This window comes from Cupressus sempervirens, chromosome 11, assembly GCF_028749045.1.
Source record: "Cupressus sempervirens isolate cs-2001-9-10 chromosome 11, ASM2874904v1, whole genome shotgun sequence".
NCBI classification, from domain to species: domain Eukaryota; kingdom Viridiplantae; phylum Streptophyta; class Pinopsida; order Cupressales; family Cupressaceae; genus Cupressus; species Cupressus sempervirens.
The window spans coordinates 588291440-588312101 of record NC_143128.1 but is presented as its reverse complement, the minus strand read 5'-3'; the positions used below and the strand labels follow the sequence as shown (position 1 = coordinate 588312101).

General features: G+C 32.4%; 1 protein-coding gene and 1 pseudogene across 1 annotated transcript; both read right to left on the bottom strand.

The window, feature by feature from the left end:
- Nucleotides 1-426: 426 nt before the first annotated feature.
- Nucleotides 427-2171, bottom strand: LOC149531034 (RING-H2 finger protein ATL78-like). The gene has a single exon (XM_089810486.1). The coding sequence runs from the start codon at nucleotides 1173-1175 to the stop codon at nucleotides 669-671; it is 507 nt and encodes a 168-aa protein (XP_089666612.1). The 5' UTR covers nucleotides 1176-2171; the 3' UTR covers nucleotides 427-668.
- A 17823-nt stretch (nucleotides 2172-19994) lies between these two features.
- On the bottom strand, nucleotides 19995-20445 carry LOC149531033 (calvin cycle protein CP12-3, chloroplastic pseudogene; annotated as a pseudogene).
- Between the last annotated feature and the right edge of the window lie 217 nt (nucleotides 20446-20662).

Sequence of the window (20662 nt, the reverse complement as noted above, 5' to 3'; positions counted from 1 at the left end):
ACATATGATTTGTAAGAACAAATATACAAAATGAACAACTATATGAAAATATATGCAATTATGAACAATTATATCCATACATCAAAGCGTTTTTCTTAAAATATACTACTCCACATCTTCAATATTTAAAATATAGATTAGGCAAGAGCCTACTATACACCTAATAATTTACAAGGATAACTTTTTGAACTAATTTAAAATGTTATTATACAAAATATTCTTTGAATACTCTATCAATTGACTTGAACATGTATTACTTTACCTCATAATGACTAGTGTATGAGAAAAAATAAACCAATTTTAATATTTGCTTTTATAAATTTGAGCATAACTTTTGTGACTAAAAGATTGATCTTACACTTGAAAAAATACATACAAAAATAGAATACGGAATTTAAACAATAATAGATATAATAAGAACAAATATACAAAATATTATGAACAATTATATTCATACATCAATTTTTTTTTTTTCAAAATATAGAAAAGTAAATGTCATCTATACAAACGTTAAAAAGAAGGATGACGAGAATACATTTCTACCATTTCTCATAATCTGACTTTCCGAAGAAGATTTGAATCTATGCCACTCAATAGATCCCACACGCTATGATCCATTGCTATTAAACATGAGTTATAAGCAGACGAGGTGGCACGCAGGCGATTCATTAGACAGCGTATTCCAACAATGACGACCGACACGTAGGACAAGAAGGCCGCGTAAGCAGCCACGTGTCAATGCACAGAACATGAAATCCGTGGTTACATTTTGGCAGCAGCCTCACTCTGTCTCCTGCTGTAAATCCTCCCAAGCAAATGGGACAATCGGTTCCCAACCCCAGGGGATTCGAACCCGCGGGGCCAAAGACCAAACTGGGAATATCTACCACAAATTTTCTTCTCATTTCTGCACCATTCATCGCTGCGGTCGATTCCTGCGGGGATTCGACCCTGCGACACCGCGCCCAGTGCAGGAGACATCGGACAACAGAATTAAAGAAGAAGGCGAACAAGAGAGCGCACAGCAAAGCAAAGAGCACGATTAAAATATTGTTCCCAGAATTGCTCGATCTAAAGAAAAGAAACCCTTGCTTGTGCGATGTCATATTACTCTCCAAGAATTTTCTTCTCTGGAATACGCTCTCGCAAGCCTCGGAGATGCACAGGCGTGCCATGAATTTGTAGTAAAGGGGAAAATAAATCGCGAGAAAAATCGAAACTTGAAAAAAAAGTAGAAAATGGCTGAATCCCGAGTCAATCTTTCTACTTATGAACGATGCGCCGGTTTATGCCCTTGCAAGCCTTGGAGATGCACAGCCGTGCCATGAATTTACAGGAAAAGGGGAAAATAAATCACGAGAGCAATCGAAACTTGAAAAAAAAGTAGAAAATGGCTGAATCCTGAGTCCTCTTTCTACACATGAACGATTTGCCGGTTTATGCCCTTGCAAGCCTTGGAGATGCACAGCCGTGCCATGAATTTACAGGAAAAGGGGAAAATAAATCCCGAGAGCAATCGAAACTTGAAGAAAACGTAGAAAATAGCTGAATCGTGAGTCCTCCTACTCATGAGCGCTGCGCTGGATTATATTCTTGCAAGCCTCGAAGGTGCACGGCCGTGCCATAAATTTACCGGAAATAAATCACCCGAAGAATCGAAACTTGAAAAAAACGTAGAAAATGGCAGAATCTTGAGTCCTCTTTCTACACATGAACGCTACAACGGATCCGCCACGCTCCAGTTTTCTTCGTATCCAAATGGATCTGCTGCACTCCAGTTCTTAGTATGCTTTAACGGATCTGCCGAAGGGAAATTCAACAGGTTCGAATATAAAACATTTGGAGGATTCTGTGCGTGTATGACAAAGCTAATGTTGATTGACAGAAGAATATAATATTTTTCCAATTCATAATACATCGGTGAGGAGCGTGGTTGAGGAGGTTATGGGCCAGGGTTTATTTATTAAATCCACAGAAATAGGGAGAAGATAAGACCGGAGAGTCAGCATTGATGGTGCCTGAATTAGAGGATTGGATAGCTTATCCAGGTCAACTTATCTCTTACCAAGTTTTCAGGACCTTCACAACTGCTTTTCCTTTACAATTTCTGTCGCCCCATTGTTCTAAATCTCTGTTTTGTTTAGGGTTTCATTAGATCTGTCGAGGAAAACTATCTCCCTATATTTTGAGGTAAATATAAGGCAAAACATTCGATTTTATTGTTGCCAATATGTTAGTGTTCGTACAGCTTTAACAAAAGTATTTTTTCTTTATAAAATAGTGTAAAGATTATATATGAATATTACAATGCAATAAAGTAGGATCCTATCATAATTCAAACAGTTGTCACATAAACAATCCAAAAAAAATTAGAGCTATCTTTAGGAGGCAGTGGCTATTCTCTAGACAAAATGTATCTTTAATTAAAATTTAAAAATGAAAAAGATATTTTCCAAATTTTCACCATTTGTTATTCATGATTTGTATGTTTTGTAATTGAAAATAGCAATTTTTTTTTTGATGAGTGGATCTTTTTTTTTAATAAATAATATACTAAGATTACAATTTGAGGGAGAAAATAGCAAAAAAATTGAAAAAAAGTATATTTTTGAATATTTGAATATTTTATTTTTTTGACTTTTGGTGGAGAATAGTTGTGGCCATTACAATATATGTATGTAAGTACAATTTATAAGAAGGCTAACTAACTATTGGAAAGAGACATTTAATAAGATAATTATATGATACAAAAGTTGCTTATTCTAAATTTGAATACTATGTAGTTGGGTAGACCAAAAAATGTCTTTTAATGCAATTGAGAAGAAGTTTCATCTAATTCATAAATTTATGATCCTTGGGAGACCCCTTTACATTTGAAAACAAAATTAGATAACTTGAACAAGATGTTTGAGTAAGATTTAAGTATTTCTATTCTTTGGGTGAATCTATTAGAGAACACAAACACTTTTCTTTATAATAATATAGTGGGTCGGGAGAAGGCTAGCACATCGTTCGCAATGAAAAAACCAAAAAAGTAGAGACTTTACCAAATCTCACAAATAGGACCTCAAATCACGGTAGGAAAGCATAAACTAAATCCCTTAGTACATTAGAAGATCTAGCCAAAAATTGCAAAAAGAAGCAGGAATCCCATTTCACAAAAACAAAGTACGCCTTGAGAGATAGGATGAACCTTGATCAAAGCTAGTTGTCTTAACCTCAGAATCTTGCTAAAGTATTTGGTAAGCCCTCCACCTCACCAGCAAACCTCTAGGAAAATTCTAAGGTTTTTAATAATGTAGAAACTCTTAGAAACCCTTATCCTAGTAAATTGCAACCTAAATTCATCTATGAGCTCAATAACATTCTATTAGGAGGTTTTAGTTCAAATTCTAGCAAGGAGCCTTTTAATTGCCAGCCAAATTTAAACCTTTCTCTCCTATCTCATAGAGATCATGGTTGTAGAAAAGCTTACATTCCTCCCCATAGATTATCTCCAAAATCTGTTAAGAGCCCCAAGATTTTTAATGTAGCCCCAAGGGGATTGCAAAAGGAGATCGGGGATCACAAAAAAAAACTTACTACAGGAGAGCTAAATTACAAAAAGAAGACAAAGAGGATATAGCAAATTTATGTATGTCTGTTGAAGACAGGCCTAAAAATAGGGTAAATTCTGACTACAAAGAAGTTGATAATACATATAATAGAGTAAAGTCCTATTCTCAAGATTGACAACAAAATAACTACAGGAACACCATCATTAATATAAAAAAAATTAGTAAGGATCGATGGCACAAATGGGAAACTTTTGGCATCTATGTTTTCTGGAATGGGCCCAAATATTTGAAAACCCTAGGGGAATGACTTGAAACTTTTAGCTGGGAACAAGTAAGTATTCTTTCGATATCTCCATGCTTAGTATATTTATACTTTAAAAGTGTACAAATTAGGGATGAAATTATATTGGCTCATTTATGCTTTTTCAAGGGCTACACTATAAATTGTTTTCCATGGAGACCAAACATTAATGAACAAATAGTTCACTGTCAATATTTTCAAACTTGGATGGTAATAAAAAATATTCCATTATTATTAGAATAAAAACTGATTACAATAAGCTTAGCTGAAATTGTTCAGTATATAGTAACTTTCAGAGAAAAATACTTTAAAGTCTAGGATCACCACTAGACATTACTTACAAATAGTAAACCCATTTAATCAACTTGGGAATGTAGCTAAAGAGATATAAAATTTATAATGCTATCAAAAAAATGTATGGCAGATTATCAGTTTGAAAACATGTTATTCATTTGTGGTCAGGCCCCATCCATCATTAGAATCTAGTGCTTGTAGGAAAGCTAAATCAAACAGTACATCACTCCATCCTGCTAAAACATAATCATTATTCAACTTATTCTCATTACTAGCATTGATAACCAGAGTAGATTACTGAGTACTTGTGGAAATGTGCAAATCCTCCATCATTCTTTCAATTTGCCTAATATCATTCAAGTCCATCATATCTTTGAACTGATCAAGATACTAGAAGGACTTGACCTCATCTTTATGGATAAGCAATATACCAACTCGAACCAGCATCATAAATTGAACCATAGAGATTTCTAGAGAAAGTGACACCTGAGACATAATGAAGAAATGTGTGAGTTTACAAGAAAACCCAGTAAGCCCTCTATTTTTCTACTAAAAGACCTCTTCATTTCTTACTTTCCAAAGGAACCATAAGATCTCATAAGTAAGAACAAACTAAAAAGAGTTAAGTTTATAGTCAAAAGATTCAACATATCTAGCTAAAATCTCACTTCAGGAGAGACCTAGTTTTGAATTCCATACAATAGGATTACCTTAAATAAAGACTAGATCATGATGTAGTGCCTACCCCTAGATCGCATTTCTGTTATCATTGTCAAATTATTTAAGCTGATTTTATGCATTGATTAGTTTTAGAGATACTAGATTTACTATATTATGATATTATTTCATGACTTGGATTAGTGATATATCTGCTATAATTGCTTAGTTGATTTCATTTCACGTGTTGATAATGATGTCTTGATGATTCCTAAGTAGTAAATGTGGTTTCTTTCGTAACAATGTTAACGAGATGTCTTTAATGATGATTATGTTGTATTGATAGAGATGCATTATTACATGTACGCATTGGATATTAGACTTGTGATTTTTATGATACTTACCCCATACTTGCATGTGTATGGTGCACGTGATTGTTTTATCTTTTTGTTTGACGTGTTTGATGTGGTTAAGGGAGGAAGTAGTAGTCACCTGCTAGTCGGGATTTACACGATGAACCACTCCTTGCCATTGCCTGTTTAGTTTAGATATAATTATATACATGTACATGCTTGTCTTTTATGCAGGATGTAGGTACCGGGCATCGACTTCCCTGAATTGCCAGGATGAGCGTGCCCTATTACAAATACTCAAATGGTGAGAATGGGAAGATAATGATCAAGTCCAATCCTAGCCAATAGCCTAAAATACTTGTCTTGCAAGGAGGACTCGTAACAGACTATCTACCCTTTTTAAACCCGTGAGTATTTTGTGCGTATGTTGTTTTGTGAGTCTTTGATGAATTTTCTGTTAATTAAGTCTAATCAAAGGATTAAATTAATGATTTAATTTAATGAAAAATTATTATGAAATTTTAATATTTAATTATATTTAATTAATTGAGAATTTAATTAAATAAAAAGAATGAAATTCGAAGACAAAAGTTATAAGATTAAATTTAGAACGTGATAATATTTATTTAATTTAATAATAATATGTTTAGAGTTCATTTTTAAATAAATGCTAAATATTATTGTTATTTAAGTTAATAAATATTTATCAAATTAAATGTTCAAAAATAAATTAAGAAGTGAAAAGATATTAAATTATGAAAAAGATTTAAGTTCGCATAGTATAGATCGTTTGAGGTTTGATTGTAAAATTTACATAGATTTAATTTACAACTTAGATGCATTATTTATATATGTATCTATACATTTATGTACATATTTATTGTACAACTCTATGTAAGAAAATAATAATAACAAAATCTACGCTTGTTGGAAAATTATCAGACTTGTACCTGTAGAAAGAACTAAAAATAAATTATATATATATTATCTATTTAACAAGAATAAGAAATAAAATAAAAAATATATATTAAAAAAAATATTCATGAATAGAAAAGAAGAAAAGTCATACAATAATCATAAATTAAAAAAAAAGAAAAAAAAAAACGTATCTTAAATCGTGCGTACCTGATATCATAAATCGTTATTTTGGAAAAAAAAAAAAAAGGCAGCCTTCTTTTTAAAGAAAAGTCCACCCAACCATATTAAATAGTATGGGGAGGGGACCACGTAACCCCCCTTCCCATTATTATTAGATTACTGGTCCAAATAAAGGAGGTAAGTTTAAGAAAAAGTAAAGTTACATTGTTTTATTCTTTTTTTAAATTTGATATTTAATAAGTATCACTTTAATAAATTGAATTATTAAATAAGTATAATTTTTAATAAATTGATTTATTTACTAAGTATCATTTTTAATAAGTGGATTTATTTAATAATAATCATTTTTAATAAATTGGTTTTTTTGTTTTATTTATTTGATTTATTTAAAAGTAGTGAAGTTTAGTTAATGTGATTAATATAAATATAAAGGGATTTATCTAAGAGTAATTATCATATATTAGATATTAATTAGAAATTGATAGTGATTAATTATTTAACAATTTTTGTGAATGAACTTTAATATTAATTTCATTATTTAATATATTTACGAATATTTATTATTTTAATAAATATTTAATAAAAGAGTAAGATTATTTTATTTTATTATTAATAAAATTAGAATTCTTATGGAAAAACAATCATTATTATTTTAATAAATTATCCTTAGGGTGGGGTAATTTTATATTTATCCAAATTAATAAAAGAGTTGATTTGTGGAATAGACTGAGACCTTGCTAAAAACTAAAACTTTTTGTCTTTAAAATCAACCCGAACCATTAGACTATTATGTTTTCTATGCACTGTCTATGCTTATGGGATTATGTATCTGTTATTTCTTTATGATCTTGAGATATTGTTCTTGGAACTTAAACTAATTAATTTTAAATTATTAAATGTGACTCTACGTAAAGGAACCCTTGAGGAATTGAAACTATATTTGTAATTGCAAATGTGTATGTTCTTATTGCTTCCGCATTAATGTTATCTTGATGTTGTTAAAACTTTTTTTAAAAAAGAAGTTCAGTAAACATTGTAACATGTTAGGTTTATTTCTCTTGGGTTCCCGAGCGGGGCGTTATACATGATAGCAAAATCACATTGAAAAAAAAATATGTTCAAAAGATTTAATTGAATAAAAACCTTGCAATGTCTAGGAATAAGACCTAAGGACACCATATTAGATCCTAAAGCAAGTTTTTAAAGTAATAGAAATCATCTAAAACATAGTTTTTTGGGTTCCACTTTTGACTGTCAAAAGTACTAGAAAGCACCTAGAAAATGGGGAACACAATCCCCACCCTTGGATCACTCTTTGAGAGATTTTTGGATTAGAGACAAGCATATAATATATCTTCTTTGAAGTTACTTCATTAATCACTATTCCATCACACCACATCAATTATTTGAGAAAATCGTTAGAATCAATAACTTTTGAGAAATTACATATGCCAATTGCCTTGAAAATTAGTGCATAAGTTTTTTTTTGAGTCTATGTGATGCCATATCTAGTTCTAATCTCATCCTATGTGCCCATCCAGTTTCAATCATTAGATTAGTAATCAAAGACACACCCATAACATTCCAATGTTTTGCTAAGAAACTTTGTGTAAGTGCCAAAGGTTTTCCATTTAGGTATAGTCCCCACCAAGCTGATCTATCTGAAACAACATAAGATGGAGAAGAGCCAACAACTATTCTAACTAGTAGGAATATCCTAAATGGGTCCAAGCCTTCTATAGGGTAGCAAATACATTAGATCCATTAACCCTGCTTTTAAAATCACCTAATAGCATGTCATAGAATGGAATATTTCTCCAACTTTTACCTTTGAAAATGGTACAGCATTGAATGTTATGTCCAATTTGAACTTTCCAAGCCTCATTGCCATAGATATGGCCTTTAGAATCCACTTAGAAGTAAGAGAAATAACATTTTTAAAAGATCCTTCAATCCCAATCCACCATATTGTTTAGGTTTACAACATTTTTAATTCACACAATGTCTTTTTTTGTTATCCATCCCATCAGACCACAAAAAATCTCTCAATATCTTTTTAATCTTATCCATTTGGTGATTTTTTATCAACCAAGTAGAAGCAAAGTAGAGGTGATGAGATGATAGAACGTTCTGCACAGCTTGAACCCTCCTTGCTAAGGAGAGATAGTGGGCTTTCCATTTAGTATGCTTCTTTTGTATTTTATCAAAAACTCACTCCCACATAACTTTAATTGAAGGATTGACAATAAAAGGGATACCAAGGTATCTAGCAATCTCATTAGGGTCTTTCCATTGCCAACACATTGATTGCAACCAATTAGGAGGAGAGTTAGACCAACCTATACCTGGGGATTTATGTGGAGCAACTTTGGAACCTGAGGATAAAAATAAATAAATAAAGTCTATCCAAGGTGTTAGAGAAATTCACCTCCTCAAGTTCCAAGAATAATGCAGTGTCATCAACAAACTAGGAAGTTAGTAAAGTATCTTCATTAGGGAGGAGGAGACCTTAAATAGGAAGACCAAGGGAAGGAGCTCTAAGAAAATAATAAAAAGCATCAATTATAATCACAAAGAGGGAAGGGGCAATGGGACAACCTTGTCTAATTGATTTCCCAAGAGGAATATGTCTGGTAAGATTTCCATTTATCTCTATGACTGTGGAAGAGTCTTTAAACAACACCTTTATCCACTTGCAAAAATATTTAGGAAATCCAAAAGCTTTCAGTATTCTAGTAACAAAAGGCCACTCAATTCTATCATAGGCTTTTTCAAAATCAAGTAGGATCATAGCCACATTTAGGTTGTTCTTCTTAGCCCAATGCATTACTTCCCAACTTGTTATTAGATTCTCCAATATGTATCTTCCCTTAATGAAACTTGTATGTGTGATTGAGACAAACCTATTAAGAAAATCCTCAATTCTTTTAGCTAACAACTTTGCAATGATCTTATATGAGATATTCAACAATGATATTGGCCTCTAGTTCTTGATTTCAAATTTGTCACAATTCTTTGGGATCAACTTTGATCATGCCTTTATCAATGTTCCTACCTAAGGATCCTCTAATGAACAAGTCTTCATAGAGTGCCAACATATTTCTGGAAATTGGAACCTATATTGACTTTGTAAAACTCAGCAAGAAGAACATCAATTCTTGGAGATTTATTATTGGCTATAGAGTTAATAGCCCATTTAATTTCCTCTAGAGTAATAGGATTACTTAGCTTGACACTATCTTCATTTGGAGCTTTCTTAGGAATTAGTTGAAGACACTTGTCAAGGGCCTCATAGTTAACATTAGACATCTCAGAAGAAAAAAGATGAGAATAATATTCAAAGAAAGATGATTTCATTATATCTTAGTCTGAATAATTTTCACCATTGATGAGAATATGCTTAATGAATTCCCTTTTATTTTTTGCCTTGATAATATTAAAGAAATATTTCGACATCCTATCTCCTTCAAGACTCCAATTCAGTTTGGACCTAGCTCTCTGACCATGGATCTTATAGATTTGAATCTTCCCTAGGGAGTTGTTAGTTTTAATCAAAGCAATTTCTAGCTCCAAATCTTGGATTATGACCTAAAGTTTCTTCTCTAGCATATTAAGGTTAGCTTGTGCCCTAGTTTCTTCCAAATTCACATCCATACTTCTTTTCTTGCCAATGATCTGAAAGAGTTTATGCCAAGATTCAACTAGTCCTTCCCATATTTCTCTTGGTTGAATATTACCACTAATCAGCTTATACAGAGAAGTGACCTACTGAAGTGCACCAATTGTATCTGGGTCTTTGAGGAGAGAAAGATTTAGTTTAAAGGATTTGTTAGTGAGCACGCTAGAAGCTAATATCTCATCTTGCAAACCAATCCTTTCAAAAATGGGGGAATGATCTAAAAGAGAAGCATGATTAACTAAAATATAGGTGAGTGTCCATGTTTAGAATGACAAAAAAAAATAAAAATCCGCATAAATCCTATTGAGTCTATAATAAACTCTTTGAGAGCCTTTCTAATTATTACACCAAGTGTACCAAATGTCTTGAAATTCAGATTTTCTTCTTTCTAAAGGATCTAGGACATTAAACTTCCTCTTAAGTTTGTACTAGAAGAATAATTCATTACCTTTCCAGGTGAAGGAGTTGCCTCCTATTTTATCCTCCCTATATTCAACCATATTAAAATCTCCAATAAAGATCCAACAGGTATTGGGAAAATTAGATTTGGCCCAATCCCATAGTATAGCTCTATCTTTATAATCATTAGGTGCATAAAAGTTACAAATCCCAAAATTCTGGCCATCTTTACTAAATACAATCCACAGTGCCCTATGACAAGGAGAGACCCCTATGTTTACAATATGATCAGCCCTATTAGTTCCCACAAGGATAGCAACTCCCCCTCTCCCTCCTTCATGGTTGGAGTAAAATGTAGTGGCTTGATCCTAAAGCATTTTTAGGATAGTGTGGACTTGAAATCCAACTACTTTAATCTCTTGTAAACATATGAAATCCTTTTCCATAATCTTAGTACACCATCTTCTTACAATGTATTTTTTATCATTCATTTCCAAGCCTTTAACATTCCAACTATGAATGTTGATCAGGTTCATGGTTTTTTGAGGTGTTTTTTTTTCATTATTATAAAGTATGTTAATGTAATCGGAGATATCCCCTAGTTTAATTTTATAACCATTAGAATTGGTTAAACTCTAATTATCATTTCGTTTTCTTTTCTTACTCCTTTTATTGATGACTTCAACAAAAGGGGGCTCAATTTTTTTTTCTTGAGATATTTCCATCCTTGAAGGCTTCGATCCATTCAACTCCATATTCTTACCAGTCATAGACATATTGGGAATCTTAATAAATTTTGCCCTCTTAGCTAGAGAATTAAGAGCAAGTTGTTGGACATTAAGTTTGGTGGAGGTTTACATTTTCTTTTTGACTAATAATGAATTTTATTCGATTTGGAATAGTTGGGATGACCTTAGATCTTGGGATGGCATCATTGGTAGGATTTACCTTGGAATCAAATAGGGGGTTGGCAATTGTATCAAAAAATTCTTTTATAAAAGATTGAGAAACCTTATTTTTTTAGCAGTCTCCTTACGCTTGCTTGACCCAGGATTAATTTTAGAGTTATTGGAAGATGGTTGTAAAGATTTTCCTCTTTCAAAACTAGATGCTTTATTAGCAATATCTTTAGAAATATCAAAGTTAGTTGTTTGTGCTCTAGATAGATCCAGAGAATATTTTCTTGCATGTCCATTCCTTTTACAATGAAAATAAGTACCTAAATTACCAAGTTAGGATACTTTCCATGAAGAAACTTCACAGTCAACAGTAAGAGAAATATTATCGGGGAATACAATTCCAGGTTCAAGTGCAACCAAAACCCTAGCATTTAAATGTGGAAGAGTAGTCTTAGACTATTCAATCTACAAAACTGAGCCAATAGGCTTCAATAGCTATTGAATGAATGACCAAAATTGAAAATTCAAATTTCTTAATTTCCACCCAATTAAGTGAAGCCCTAGCAGAGACTTCTTCTACATTCCCAGTCAGAGACCATGGGAAGGCTTGAAAAAGAGATTTACCCACATTCAAAAATTCCTTATTAAGGATTATTTCTTGCATATTGTGGGTCTTAAAAAATAGAGCAAAAAGCCCTTTTTGAATCATTCTACAGAATGTTGTTAGAGTAATTAGATATTTCCTAATTAACTCTAGTTGCTTAAGCTAAACTTTATGCATATAATAATTAATTCTTTTTATTAATTATTATTATGCAACCTAGGTTAGACCTTTTTAGGGTTTTGATCTCCTTTATAAGGACGATCTCTCATTGCAAACATTCATTGAGAATTGAGATTCATTCATTGTTCATTATAGCAATCTACTTTTTTGCTCATCAAGAATGTCTCATCTATGGATCTGGCAATTCTTGCCTCCATAGGTTTTTGCCTCTCTCTTTGTATGACAGGTGTTTACATGCAGGTGATTCTTGGGAGTTGTGGTTTAATAAGTTTTCGTATCTAAGCTTTCAGAGGATTTTTTATTAGATCTGGGAGGTCACTAATTTTTGAGAGACTTTGAGAAAAAATGGACATCACTATTGAGTTCAGAGCACTCGAAAACTTCCATTTTTATATAAAATACATCCAATTTGAACGCTATTGAAATCTGAGGCAAATTTTTTTGCACTCAAGCCATTTTAACCTGGCCATGCAAAGCAAGGCAGAAGTTTTTAGATTTTTTTCTCAAAGAAATTAAGAGGAGGCATGCTTGTTTGGGGTATGTGACCTCTGTACTTGAGTGGTCTGTGGTCTTTGATTCCAACACATGTTTTCTTTGGGAGCCATGATTTTTTCCATGTAGCATACCTATTTGAGTGGTGTATGTGTTTCCACGTGCATCTCTCAACTCTTTCTTTTTTTAAGGAACATGCGCTTTTAATCTTGAGCCCTCCTTCTATGATTTTGTTCTGGTGAGTTCGTACCCATGTCAACGTGCTCTCTACCATGCCTAGGGCTCCTCCTGTATTCCTCCAATTTTAGCATTTTTTGAGACTTTTCGAGACATGTTTTGGTGGATTAAAGCTTTTGGAGTCTCGTCCTTGGTTCATGGGCCCACCTCTCCAAGTGCCTCCTCTATCATGCACAATCAATGCTAGAGGACGTCTTCTTTGAGCACGATTTATGAAATGAGCATATTTTTCGGTGATGCATTTTGTTGATCTTTGCTTGCTCTCAAGGTCGGAGGATGAAACATGATGCATTTTTGGACCTTTGTTCTTGGAGGAAAGGATTTTAATGGGCCACCATGTCTATCAACAATCTCCTGTGCCATGTAATTTTTAAGGGGCGATTTACTCCTCCCAATCGCTCTTGTTTCAACATAGTTTTTTCACCTACAACTTGATTGGTGGGTGATTTGGGGGAGTGTTAGGCTCATTATTAAAAGTACAACCTTTCTTGATTCCTATTTTTCATGCCTTAGATTTGGGTGGCACACTTTAGTTCATTGGATTTTTTGGCGCCTTTGGAGATCTCACCCACTTGGCCTACCGCATTTTATGGCCACTGTGGTCCCTTCTCTACACTGTCAGTGCATGGACCCCTTTCATGGAATTTCTTTGTAATCGGTAGCTTCTTTTTTAAGCTCCCATTTTCAGTGCATTAAATTGTGCATGTTCTTTAGGCCTCTGCATTAGCTTTCCATGCACACTAATCGATGGTTTGTTATTTTTGGTTTTGATCGATGACTCCTTTGATGGTGTTTAAGATATATTTCATGCCATGATTTCATGTTTTTTGGCCACCGATTTTTAATCCAGCATCGGTCCTTAGTTTTTCGACATGTTTTCGATGGATGAATATTTTTTTCAATATGGGTCATTTTTTTGCCTCGATCACTATTTGACTGTCAAATTTGTGCTCATCACTTGCTAACATCAGTGCCATGTCAACATTGCATCAATGTTCCTGTCACCTCCTCAAACTCTTTTTTTGACCTACCTTCATGTTTTTTGCTCATATCTTGGGCATACAAACTTTTTTTTTTAATTTTTTTTTCCAAAAACAAGATATCTCTGAAAAGTTGGTTCTAAGCCTATCATAGTGGTATAGGTGATTTCTAGTTTTGATGTTTTTTTAATGGCTTTTCTTCTGTTAAAGTTATGAGTTTCTTTTTGCACTCCTAGAGACATATCTTGAACATCCAATATTCGATTTGGGAATTCTTTATATCATTGGAAAGGTCTTTTTGACCTCTTTTCAGTGATGCTAAATGTTTTTTCAGATTTTTGTCCAAGAAAATTCTATTCAACCTTTTTCTTTTTTGCATTCTAATAGATATCATGGCTATTTTAGGTCTAGGGATCGATTTCTTTGCTTCAGATGATTTTTCATGACTCAAACTATCTATTGTATTAGTCTTATGTCTCTTATGGTCTATTTAGACATCATTTGTATGCTTTCTTGCAAACACACTAAGATAAAGTGCCATACTACATCTATATTTTTGTTTTAGTTGTTTTTGTTGACGATGGGTAGGATGTTGTAAGTTCCTCAACAAATGCCTTGTAAGATGGTTTCTCATGTAAACCCTTTTCTTTATTTTGTGAAATACCTTGGACATGAGTATTACCCTCATCTTTTTTTATCATTTCTTCAGATACATCTCCTCCACTATCATTCATGATTGTATCTCTCCATTCTCTCATGAGTGATCTAAGGTGAGGAAATAATGGTGGGGTAAGTTTTTTCTACACACAACAAAGAATCCTAATTGACACACACATGAAATCACAAGAAATATTAGCAATAAAACACACAAGCCACAAAAAAAGGAGGAAAATCTTCAAAACCTAGCTAAACAAAGGGCACGATGAGAAAAAGAAGAAGAGAAAAAGGTTGTAGGGTATGGGAGCTGAGGCACATAAGTGATGCTGGAGCATCCTAGGCTTTCTTGCAATCCTGCATGATTGGAGGTATTTTCACTAAGTGTTGTCTACTCGTTCACCAAATAGTGGTGCTTGGTTACTGAAGGGTCTAGTTTTCACCAAGGGGTTCAGTCATTGAAGGAGCTTGGTAGATACAAATTGCTCACCATTCACTGTAGTGCTTGGCATGTGTTGGTTGCTCAACGCTCTCTATGTACTTGACATGTTTTGGTTGCTCGAAACTCTTTGTGTGCTCGGCATGTGTTGGGGCTTGACATGCACTGGGAGCTCAACAATGCTGGTGTTTTGGCTGATGCTCAGCTTGGTCTTCCTAAGCTCAGTCTAGTCTTAGTTCTTGTAGGTGTTGAGTTGTTTGTGAGCTGACTTTGGGTATTTAATTTGTGTTGAAGTTGACTCGTGGCTCAACATATATTTAATGCAAGGGTTTCAATTTAATTTGTAATAAACTAGGTTGACTTGTGGCTTAGTTCCAAGTATAAGTAGGGGGTCTTATGGAGTCTTTAGGATTATTGGGATTTGTCTTGGAGAAGAGGATGCAAAATTTGATGGGCTAGTAGCTGCGGCTTGAAAACTAGGAGATTTATTGGTAGACTTGTGAGCACAAGTAAGATATCCTTGGAGGTTTCTACCAAAGTGTAGATCTAGACTAGTTGGGTGCGAGTTCGATCTTGTGAGATCTTGTAGAACTGTTATTATAATTGTTGTTGTATTTGGCCCTAACTTGGAAGGCCTTACAGTCGAGCATATTACATGTAATCAGTTATCAATGAATAAAGAGTTGTGATTTGGTATGAGATTTTGTATTATTGTTTCTTTGTTGTTGTGTTTCCATTGTGTCGTTATTTGTAGGGATCCAGTTTACCTCCAATAGGGTTACCCTTGGATCCTTGCTGCATCAATAAATGTCTGGCTTCCATACACATTTAAAAAAAATTCCATTAGAAATTATTCATACCCAAATATTGGAAAGGATAGGATCCTCCTTAGGAATATTTCTAGGTTTGGATATAGACAAAAAAGATAAGAGGGAAATTATGTTATTAATAAAATTAAATCTAGGAACCTTGACTGAAGATGAGCTCAATATTATTACAAATGAATCACATTATGAATTTTACATTATACTATATTTGAAGGTTGTCTTAATAATATCCCAATACTAGAAAAATATAATAATTATAAACTATCACATAGATATTCAAATCTTAATAAAATGCTACCTAATTTAAAGAAAGGTAAAGAAATGTTAACATAACCTATTCAAACCAAAGCATGTGCATCATAACCTCAAAAGATTAACCACCTTGACATATTGAAAGTATCATAAATTATGAACTAGATGATAAAGAGGAGGGAGAGATATCAGAGGAAGAGTAAAATTCATAGATAGATATTATCCTAGAGCAAGCACTTAGAAATAGAAGAGAAGAGGATAACATGGAACTGAGACAAAGAATAGGCCCATGGAATCATATCTATAGAATTAAACTTGAGACTAATCAGTAACAAACATGAGGAAGAAGTAAGAATATTGAAGGAGTGTGAGCTTTGTCTAAAGCAAAACCTCTTTCTAGAAGACATATAAGAAAATCTAAGGAAGTATAAGTAGTTATTCAATGAAATCATTCTATTACAAAATTATATAGGAGATCAACTCGTTCTTTGGGAAGAAGCTCACAAAGAGAAGGACAATAAGAGTACACCTGATAAAATAGAGCAACAAATTTTGGATATGAATAGGGAGAGAAATACCTCTCATGAAAAAGCCATCACAACAAGTATAAAAGAGAAAGCAATCAAACTAGAAGTACAACTATGGGAAGAAAGCATGAGCAGTAATGCTAGCAAGGAATATGAAAATATAATGAACTCAACCCAAATTCAAAATAGCAATACAGAGTAAGATAAACTTGTAAACTTATCTAATAGTTGTACTCAACCATGGATGCCAGAATATATGGATAAACACTATACACAAGTAAATCAAAATGTCTTGGATATGGCTATAGGGAATGAGATCTCAAAGAAACACAAAATATAATGGAGAATCAATACCCTCATCAATGGAAGCCAATAAAAAAAACCTAAGCACTAGAGTACAAGGAATTCTAATTAATCAACAGAAAGTGATTAAGACCCCAGAGATTAGTAAAATAAGAAAATACAACATAAACAAAGGGAAAAACAAGCATTTCCCTAGAGGATCTTCATGCAATGAAGAAGAAAGAAGAGAAACAAATGACAAGAGAGGCAAATCTAAAGGAATAAAGCAAAAGCTTTATAAATCTTATGATTATGGTTGTTTAATTATTAAATATATTTTATTTAACCCTGCCTACTATAATTCCCACAAGGGATTTAGAATCACATTCAACATCTTGGATAGTATTTTTATTTATTCCCATAACCTCTTATGAGGATCTACATCATCATTTTAAACTATTTTCAAAGAGTCCATATTCAAATTGTTATCAATTATATTATCTTCATTTTCCTCCTCATGGGATAGACATATAGGAAATGAGGATTTAGAACTATTCATTCTTCTATTAATTCTAATCAAAGAGATTTTTTTTTAGTATGTCCATATAATTTTTGCAAGAAATAAGAGTTAAAGCTATATAATGACTCAATTTGATCACATCTAAACAAAAAAACTTAACTGAAAATTCTAATATATTAGGAATGTAAATAGCCTCTTTGTAGAGACCATAGTTAAAATCCCAAGAGGGACATCTTTGTGGAATTCTAAGTTTTGACTCTTGATCTTTTGTTGGTTGTATTTGTCTCACTATAGAACATAGATTCTAATTTGTGGTAGATTGGTCTTGCAATTGTTGTTTCTAGTGTGAACGCTCATAAGGAGCTCAAATAAGATTGCAAGTCTCATGTTGTTTCTCAAATGAGGACAATATTTGTAAGTGATCTTCAATATAAAAAGAAAGTGCCAAAATTCATTTCTAGATCATCTTGAAAAATGAGACAAATATGCCCATTTTCTTATGCATACATTGTTCATCCATTCATCAAGAAATCATGTTGGAAAATTATAATAGTTAAAATATACCAAAAATATGGTAGTATTTTGAAGTCTATAGTATTTTAAAGTCCATTTTTACCTCATTTGGAGAAATTATTAAAACCCTTAACAAGAAATATTCCTTACTTCCTTTAGTTTGGACACTCCAGATACCTCCTTCAACTCTGAAGGCTCGTAGACTATTTCCTTTGATTTGTACATTAAAGACAACTTCTTATAGTAGTTTTTCTAGTTCTTCTTCTTGTTGAAATTCTTTGATTTATTTGTGTTTTCCATTATTTCCAAAATGTTCAAAAATCCCACAATTTGCATCCTCTCCCATGTCAATCTTCTAGGCATTGTCCAAATGTACTTCCACAAATGATCAAATCATTTTTGTGAGCAATCAATCTAACCGTAAAGGTGCATTTTAAATTCATATAATTCAAAACTAATGCAAATAAAAGCATATAGATACAAGAAACTCAAAATAGACCTGATAATAGGCAAGACTGAACACAATTACCAAGGCGCATATTTAAGAGTCTATGATGGGAGTCTCCAACTATTGAGAAAATATTTTTTGTTATGCTTGTAGAACTCCTATTTCCTTCTCCTTTAATATATTTTAAAAATGTTTCCACAAGATATATTATAAAAAAGAGGAATGAATTTGATTATGTTAATGCACCTTATAATTTAAAGTTAAAAAAATTAACAAATAATTGTTAGCCCAATAACACAAATATAGTAAGGGAGATTAACATCCAACTACCACATAAAGTAATATATAAAATTAAATTAATAGGAACATTAAATAAGAAAAATTAGAAAAATAAATGAAAAAAAAGAAGATAGATAAACATCAAACAATATATTATTAATTCTAAAAATATATCTCCTTTATGATTGTTATTATCAATTTATCTCTTTTCTATATTCTTAGCTAGCAAGTCGTTTTAAATAATACAAAAGTGTATAGATAAGCTTATTATTAGCTTAAAGTTACTTTTTGATATCAACTAGTATAAAAGGTTGATGTTTTTAAAAACCTTGTTAATTAAGGTATAACAAGTGGGACTTAATCAATTATTAGATATAGAAATCATGCACATTTCAAGTTCTTTAAGAATAATTTGAAAGTGAGATTCTTTTGGAATATAAAGATCAATAATCTTGATTAAATAATAATGAATAAATCAATAATACTTAAGATATTTCTACAATTCATAATGTATGGAGAAAGTTGTTTGTAGATTAAATTGTGAACAAGTTTTTTGTATGTATATTTTAGATCACTCTTTGTATCATTGAAATTTTTGAGATTCAAAGGAATAATAATGACCTAATAGTTAATCACTCAAATTCTACAAAAAGGAAAAAAAAGGAAAAGGAAAAAAAGAGCTAGAAAGTAAACTTTCTTTCCAATCAATGACTCACATGCTAATCTATATAAAACATATGATAATCATCAACCTTTAAATGTCATAAAATGACACTAGAATCTTTTTACATATAGTACTTCTAATACACATAATACTTCTAATACTTCTAAATGAATCATTTGTTACTTATTATAAGTTTAACTAATACAATCATCATATTAAGTTGTTTAGGACAATGCCCATTAAATCACATACACTAAGCAATATATTTAAGTTTGGAGAATATTAGTCAACTTAGAATTTAACACTTTTAGTCTAAAAGTCATACTTGATTAAAACCTTTGAATTATACCTTACTAATTTTTTCTATTGTGATCTTTAAAAAAAAAAGGTTGAAAATGCCACCAAGAAAGAACATAAAACTTTAAACTAGCCTTTACTCAATCCACTAAAAAATACTTTGTTTCCTTGAACATATCAAAATATTAAAGCACACTACATTTTAATAAGTTTACTTCATATTTTCAACATGAATGTGTGATCTTTAAGAAAAAAAGTAAGTCAACTTTAACTATTTAGTACATTTAATATAGAAATGAAGTCTTAATATATGATATTTAGAGAGTCCCCTCAAATATACTGATTGCCATAAAAACTAAACATATATAGCTCACAGATGTTGAGAGATATATAGATTGCTATAAAATCTAAAACTTAAATACGCAACTCACAGATGATGAGAGATATATAGATTGCTATAAAACCTAAAACTTAAATACGCAACTTACAGATGATGATGAGAGAGATATAAACTAAACATATAGCTCGCAGATAATGAGAGGACAATAAGTTTAGTGTGTGATGTTTAAGCCGTTTCTGATGAAAGAGATATAAAGAATTAAAGAAGAGAAGCAATCTAGGGTAAACTTATTAGTCTTCATAAATGAGACGTTCAGGCGCATCTGGATGTTGAAGGCAAAAAGCTTGGAGAGGATCAATATTTGAGCATCTGTTGGAGACGAAATGAGCTTTGGCCTCACTCACCTCCTCCACTTCATCCCACGCCACTGCACACTCTTCTGATGTCTCGCTTCCTTCACAAATCTGCTCAGCCTCCCTCACTTTCTCCACTATAATCTCTGATAACATTTCACTCCTTCCATCGCTCCTCTTGATCGCTTTCAATCCTCCCCTTCTCTCCACCGATTTCTTCCCACTTTGCCTCAATGAGAATTCAGCCTCAGATCTTTTTTCCCCTGGCGGCCCACATGGAATTTTGATAATACCCATCAAAGAAATCGATAGAGAAGCCATCTTTCTGATGCACAAGTTTTCAAGATGAAAGACAAGTTATAAGTAAAATCAAGCGTCTGCGAATTGGCTTCCTTACAACAATAATAATGGCAGCGTGTATTACGTTACTGATTCTTTCTAAAAATAGTCAGTATGCTTATCCACAAGGACTATAAAGCTCCTCAGTTGATAGTTTCTTCAATGTAAATGTAAATGGAATCTTGATACGTAATGTTT

Excerpts from the sequence above, each read along its gene's own strand:
- LOC149531034 (XM_089810486.1), bottom strand. The coding sequence starts at position 1,175 with ATGGCACGCCTGTGCATCTCCGAGGCTTGCGAGAGCGTATTCCAGAGA.